This window comes from Canis lupus, chromosome 6 (genome assembly GCF_011100685.1).
Source record: "Canis lupus familiaris isolate Mischka breed German Shepherd chromosome 6, alternate assembly UU_Cfam_GSD_1.0, whole genome shotgun sequence".
In the NCBI taxonomy this organism is placed as follows: domain Eukaryota; kingdom Metazoa; phylum Chordata; class Mammalia; order Carnivora; family Canidae; genus Canis; species Canis lupus.
Window position 1 is genome coordinate 50277331 of NC_049227.1, and position 7525 is coordinate 50284855.

The 7525-nt window shown below is 36.6% G+C and overlaps 1 protein-coding gene across 3 annotated transcripts in view; it reads left to right on the plus strand.

The window, feature by feature from the left end:
- LRRC39 (leucine rich repeat containing 39) overlaps positions 1 to 7525 on the plus strand; it is a 29605-nt gene that overhangs the window by 17172 nt on the left and 4908 nt on the right. For all 3 annotated transcript variants that reach the window (XR_005361150.1, XM_038541228.1, XM_038541227.1), the window contains exons 3-6: positions 981 to 1086; positions 2570 to 2726; positions 3280 to 3416; positions 6907 to 7052. Coding sequence is in view for 2 of the 3 variants with exons in the window: in XM_038541228.1 (XP_038397156.1) it covers positions 981 to 1086; positions 2570 to 2726; positions 3280 to 3416; positions 6907 to 7052 (546 nt within the window). In the remaining variant the exon portion in view is untranslated. The remainder of the gene's footprint in view (positions 1 to 980; positions 1087 to 2569; positions 2727 to 3279; positions 3417 to 6906; positions 7053 to 7525) is intronic.

Here is a 7525-nt window from a genome sequence, read left to right on the forward strand (position 1 = left end):
ACAGTCACACACACACAGAGAGAGAGAGGCAGAGACACAGGCAGAGGGAGAAGCAGGCTGCATGCACCGGGAGCCCGACGTGGGATTCGATCCTCGGTCTCCAGGATCACTCCCTGGGCCAAAGGCAGGCGCCAAACCGCTGCACCACCCAGGGATCCCTCAGTTTGTTCTTTATAGTTAAGAGTCGGTTTCTTGATTTGCCTCTCTCTTTACTCCCCTATGATAGTTTGTTTCTTAAATTGCACATATAAGTGAAATCATATGGTATTTGTCTTTCTCTGACTGACTTATTTTGCTTAGCATAATACTCTCTAGCTCCATCCACATTGTTGCAAATGGCTAGATTTCATTCTTTTTTATGGCTAATATTCCGTGTGTATGTGTGTGTGTGTGTGTGTGTGTGTGTACCACATCTTCTTTATCCATTTGTCAGTTGATGGACACTTGAGCTGTTTCCAAAATTTGCCTATTGTAGATAATGCTGCCCTTTGAATTAGTATTTTTGTATGAATAAATACTTAGTAGAACAATTGTTGGATTGTAGGGTAGTTCTATTTTTAACTTGTTGAGAAACCTCTATCTGTTTTCTAGAGGGCTACACCAGTTTGCATTGGGCGTGGAGTTTTTTGAATGATAAAAATGTTTTGAATCAGATAGTGGTGATAGTTGAACGACTCTGTGAATATATCCAAAACCATTAAATTGTATACTTTAAAAGGATTAATTTTGTGGTATGTCAATTATATCTCAATAAAGCTATTAGTTAAAAAAAATCTATGGAGAGTTATGACACTTTTCAAAAGTTAAATATAGGGCATTTACAATATGAATCATATTTATAATTCTTAAAAAACAAATTCTTTTCTGATTTCTAGATACTATTAATCAAGTGGTTACTTTTGATGGATCACTTTTTATATAAAAGTGAATGCTACCTATGTATGTCATTATTGTGAACAAAATGTTATCTGCTCTCTTAGGCTAGTGCGGATCTGGGAAGAGAGAGTAAGCTTAACTAAGCTAAGAGAAAAGGTCATCAAGGAAGATGGAAGAGTCATTTTGAAGATAGAAAAAGAGGAATGGAAGGTAAGCTTCATAGAAGTAATATTTGATTTTCTCTATTTTGCGTTTTGTTGCGAGAGAACATGATTCTGAGACTGTATGATTAAATCTGGAATAGTTAGAAATTCTAATTTTAATAATACACCAAATGAATTTGGCGACATGAACACCTGAAAAGAAATATAACCACATTTTTTTGGTAAAAACTTAAGTTGCTTCAACTCTGCCTAAACTTAAGTCATCTGCAATTTTTCTCCTACTAATCTTAAGAAGTAACTTCTCATTTTCCATAAACAAGATGACCATCTGCCTAACAAAAATCATATAGCTTTCCAAAATGAATGCTCAGCTAAAAGTCCACAAAATGGAATAGGATATCCATTTTTTTAGGTCTACTACCTGATTCATATTCTCTGTCATAAACATATATACATACAACTGCTTAATTACATTAGGCATATTCATTTTTATAGGGGTATCTATCCTTTGGGTCAGTGTTTATTTTCATACATACAAATATATTTAGGGGCTTATGTTCTCTTTGAGCTATTTTAGGTTGAAAGGGAAAAGGTGCAAAGTTCAGAATAGTTGAAACTCTTAAAATTGTTAAACAAAACCTGTAAAAAGCTTTTATAGAATATTTCAAAATATAAGGGGAAGAGAAATTTGAATTGTTGACTAAATTATTTTTTTGTTTCTCTATGATTTCAACCAACCATTATATTCTCATTTTCAATTGTACATGTACTTTATTATTTTTTAAAATATTTTTAATTTATTTATTAGAGACACACACAGAGAGAGAGAGAGAGAGAGAGAGAAGGCAGAGACACAGGCAGAGGGAGAAGCAGAGGGAGAAGCAGGCTACATGCAGGGAGCCTGACATGGGACTCGATCCCAGGTCTCCAGGATCACGCCCTGGGCCAAAGGTGGCGCTAAACCACTAAGCCACCGGGGCTGCTCTGTATTTTATTTTTTAAAAAAGATTTTATTTATTCGTGAGAGACACACAGAGAAGGCAAAAATATAGGCAGAGGGAGAAGCAGGCTCCCTGTGGGGAACCTTGTGCAGGACTCGATCCTGGGAACCCTCCTGGATGATGCCCTGAGCCGAAGGCAGATGCTCAACCACTGAGCCCCCCCCGGCTGCCCCTGCATATGTACTTTTATTTATTTATTTATTTTTATTTTTTTTGCATATGTACTTTTAAAGAGCCTAATACAACAACGTCTTTAGGATATAGTTATATGTATGTGCACTATTGACCAAAATATATTATCTTTGTTTATTCTGATTGGGGTTTGAAGGTTTAGTACCCCTACCCCCAAAGTAAAGGTCTTAAAACTTAGCAGTAACACAAAGCACTTGGAAATATAACCCATTAAGGAAAAAAGTATTCCAAAGTTCTTTTGCAAATCAAGTAATATCCCTACAATTATACTTCAGTATGACATGATACTAAAATAATTTAATATAGTAATTCTGTCATTCTCTTACTTGAGTTTAGACCCTTCCTTCTTCTCTACTGAAACTGAATCAGCTACAGGAATGGCAACTTCATAGAACTGGTTTGTTGAAAATCCCTGAATTTATTGGAAGATTCCAAAACCTCATTGTATTAGATTTATCTCGAAACACAATTTCAGAGATACCTCGAGGAATTGGTAAGGAAGATTGCTTTTATTCCTGTCTTTTTTTTTTTTACTGAGAATTCTTTTTGATATTTGAGAAAATTGCAAACATCTAAATTGAAGCTTCCAGATCCAAGTTTTTGGTATTTACTGAAGTGATTCAAGCTGAGATTTCAATGCCAGAAAAGTCTCTTTGGAAATATTACTGTATAGATTCTGGAAACAATATCTCTTGCTCAGTTAATCCTCCTAGAAGAGAACAGGCTGAAGGCAAGAAAGAAAGTTAAAAACATTCCTTAGATGAGAAAAAAAAAAAAAAAAAAAAAAACACCAAAAAACCTCAAATGGAAAATTGGCCAGGAGATTAAACAAGTTGAAAAAAATTGTATATTTTTTGCTTATAGCATTGATAAACCTGCTCCTTATCTTTAGAAGGGCAGGACACATACTGGGAAAAGGCAAGAACCTGAGAAGTGTGATTTGCCAATACGAAACTGGCAAGTAAGTCATGCTCTAATACTTAGTAACTGGAAACTTTATTTTATATCCATCTGCTCTCTTTTGTGTATTATTTTTTTTTTTGTAGGACTGCTCACTAAACTTCAGGAACTAATTCTTAGTTATAACAAGATCAAGACCGTCCCCAGAGAATTAAGTCATTGTGCCAGCTTGGAGAAACTAGAACTTGCTGTAAACAGAGACATATGTGATCTTCCACAAGAGGTCAGAAAGATATAAATGTCTACGGTTTTCTTTTCCACCTATTATTGGTTTACTTCTCAACTCTGTGATCATTAAAAATGACACTAATGAAATGCTATACATTTTATTTTGGGAAATATTTAGTGATAATCATTTTCTATTATTATAACACATTTTTAATTAGAGAAATTTTATTTGGCATAAAAGATGCCTCTTATTGTCATAGTACTGACATTTGTGATCTCCTTCAAGGCCAGAGTAAGAGTTGCACTTATATCTAGTTCCAGAATGGACAGCCCAGCCTAAGTTGGGGTTTATTTATTTATTTATTTGGCCTATTATTATTATAGGCTAATAAATGCCTATTCAATAAATTAATGTCATAAAGCCCAGACAATGTGGTGATGGAAAGACTCTTGGTAGTTGGTGTTCATAGAGAGATCAGTTTTTGAGATGGATGTGAAGTGGCAAGAAATTAATTCTTCAGTTTCGGAAAAGTGTTTCTTTAGTTTCTTAGGCTCTTCCACATGAAAGCAAAGCCACAGGCTTGGAAAGCCTTCAAACTTTGACTTGGTATGACTTGTTCTTAGTAAAATCAACCTTATCATAGAGATAGAGACACTTTCAAACATATTGCAAACCTATTAATGATCTTACAGTCAGCGAACGGAATTTCCAAGGTATTCTGACTTTGCAAGATGGAAGTTAGGAAAAATAATAAAACTCAAAACAAAATAGAAAGACTGTTATCTTCTCCCATTCTCCACTATTGTTGGTGAGAATACCATTGTTCCCCCACACGAGTTATTATGGCACCAATCATTGTTGCTTTTGCAAATAAAACATAGTTTCTACATTCATATCTGTCTTGTCTTGTAATAGTTCAATTTAATGAAATGTATGGACTTATGATGAAAATGACGATCACAGGGACAATTTATATCTATGACAGGGCGAATATATATCTTATTTCTAACTTCTAGTTCTTGTGATTTTCTTTCTAGGATTCGTTCTGTCACTAAAAATGCTGTATGAATTTGGGCATGTCTATTTACCTGTGTTTACCTTAATTTTTTCACATGAGAAATAGATTTTACTGGAACAAATACTGGACTGAGATCTTGAGCCTGGGAGTATTTCTGAGTGTGGCCTCTAAGTTAACTATGTAGCCTTGAACACACCAGTGAGGTCTCAATTCTGACATACGCAAAATAAAGACTGTTAGGTTATAAAAATGTTAATATCTTTCAGTATTATAAAATCAAATGATTCTAGTACCACAGAGAAATGAGCAACAGGAGACTTATCTCTCAGCCATTACATTGCACACATTGTACACACACAAACATTTTTATGCCAGTGTGAAGACAAGCTTTTCATATTCCATTCTAAACCATTTGAAAAATTTTAAAGTCCGATAACAGATTTTGAAAAGTTTTATTCTTGGCTTGAATTCTAAAGCTGGACAAACATTACCTACTGAATGAAAACCTCTCACTTTTTTGCATTATGCACAAAACACTGTATTTGTGCTTGTGTGTGTGTGTGTGTGTGTGTGTGGTGTTAAAGATATGGAATGAATCTTAACATTCCCTGAGATAAAAATAAAACAGAACTTACCTAGATAAATGGAACATTTTTGGGAAAAGTTAACTAAATTCTCACATTTTGAAACTTTTACTATAGTGTTACATAAAAAGAGATTAGAAATTTTGTGGCTTTAGGTCCAAGAAAACTTGAATGCACATCACCTATCATTTCTAGTTACATGGCCTCTCTTAACCATTTTGTCCTTAAAATAGAAATAAGATACTCATCTTGTAAAGTTGATGAATAAACTAGAGCTATAAGCAACAACATGAATGCATTGAGACACTGATACTGAGAGAAAAAAGCAAGTTAAGGGAAGTACAGTATCATAATCTTCAAATAAAGATACTAAATTTTGTTTATGACAACATATAGTAGTAACTATAGAGAAATATATAAAAACATATTTATGTATAGTAATGAAAAAAACCATGCACAGGAATAATAAATACCAAATTCAGGAGATGGATTCCCTCTGGAAAGGAAGGAGGAGTACACAGGAGGCAGTCATATATATATATATTTAAGATTTCATTTATTTAGGATGCCTGGGTGGCTCAGCAGTTGAGTGTCTGCCTTTGGCTCTTTGGCTCAGGGTATGAACCCAGATCAAGTCTGGATTGGGCTCCCCACAGGGAGCCTGCTTCTCCTTGGGCCTATGTCTTCTATTTATTCATGAGAGACACAGAGAGAGGCAGAGACATAGGCCCAGAGAGAAGCAGGCTCCCTGTTGGGAGCCTGATGTGGGACTTGATCTTGGGACCCCAGGACCATGACCTGAGCCAAAGGTGGATGCCCAACAGCTGAGCCACCCAGGTGCCCCTCTTTTTTTTTTTTTTTCCTTAAGATTTGAGAAAGGAAGAGAGAGTGGGGAGAGGGTTCAAGGAAGAGTCAGAATCTCAAGCAGACTCCCTGCTGAGCTTGGGGCCCCAGGTAGGGCCCCACATGGGGCTCCATCTCACAACCCAAGCCGAAACCCAGTCAGTGAACAGAGCCACCCAGGCGCCCCTCAGTTTATTTTCTTTCTTTTTAAGATTTTTATTTATTTTATTAGAGAGAGAGAGAGACGCAGAGACACAGGCAGAGGGAGATGCAGGCTCCATGCAGGGAGCCCAATGTGGGACTCATTCCCGGGTCTCCAGGATCAGGCCCCGGGCTGAAGGCGGCGCTAAACCGCTGAGCCACCGGGGCTGCCCGTATTTTCTTTCTTAAGCTGAGCACACTGGTATTGGGATATTATTCTAAATAACTTTTTACTGTTTTCATAGAAATAAAAGAATTACCAAGCGGTAAATGCTATGACTGAGATAGCATATATAAAACATTGAGCACAAAAAAGAAGGTTCAGGGCAGCCCGGGTGGCTCAGCGGTTTAGCGCCGCCTGCAGCTCAGGGCGCGATCCTGGAGTCCCGGGATCGAGTCCCGCGTGGGGCTCCCTGCATGGAGCCTGCTTCTCCCTGTGCCTGAGTCTCTGCCTCTCTCTCTGCGTGTCTAATAAATAAAAAAAAACTTTAAAAAAAAAAAAAAAAAAAGGAAGGTTCAATAAAGTATTACTTCGAAGTTTGGGTTTTCCCATACAAATCTCAAATTCAGGATGAAAAGAACACACAAACAAATACAAGCAAAGTTCTATAAATGCTGGAACTTAGGTATTTAGAAGATAAATTTTCTTTGAATAGATGAGTTCTTTTTCTTTCTTTCTTTTTTTTTTTTTTAATAGATGAGTTTTCTATGAGAGTTTTTCATTTATCTGGAGGTTACTTAGCTTTATTTTATTTCAGAGTTCTTGTGGAGGACTAGGACTAAAAGCCCAAGCATAATGTGAACATTCCCAGATGTGAAATATCTCCTTTACCAATGTGAGCGTTCTAGTAGTTTACATTGTGGACATTCATTTTGAAAACCTTGCTTTCCTCTTTAGCTCAGCAATTTGTTAAAGCTTACGCACCTTGATTTGAGTATGAACCACTTTACTACAATCCCTCTTGCTGTGTTGAATATGCCTGCTCTTGAATGGCTCGACATGGGAAGCAACAAACTTGAACAACTTCCCGATACTATAGAAAGGTAAAATTAGTTTTCTGTGCTATTAACAGCTGTGTTGAAGCCATCCATAATAAGTATGAAGTAACAGACAAAACAAACGAGACCCTAAGCATAATCAATCACGAGAGATCCATGTAGTATAAAATATTGCTACTTTTTAACAGAATACTTTCATTTACTTAAATTAAGGGTTTTGGGAGAGAAAAACTGGCTGTCAATATGTTGACATGAATATGCCATACAGTAACATCACTTAGTGCATGCCAGGCACTCTGCACTTTATAGATGGATGAAGAGGGGCACCTGGGTAGCTTAGTGGTTGAGCAGCTGCCTTTGGCTCAGGTCATGATCCCGGGGTCCTGGGGTCGAGTCCTGCATTGGGCTCCCCACAGGGAGCCTGCTTCTGTCTCTGTCTCTGTGTGTCTCTCATGAATAAATAAATAAAATGTAAAAAACCCTGGCAATTAAAAAGAATAATAAAAAAATAAATGAAA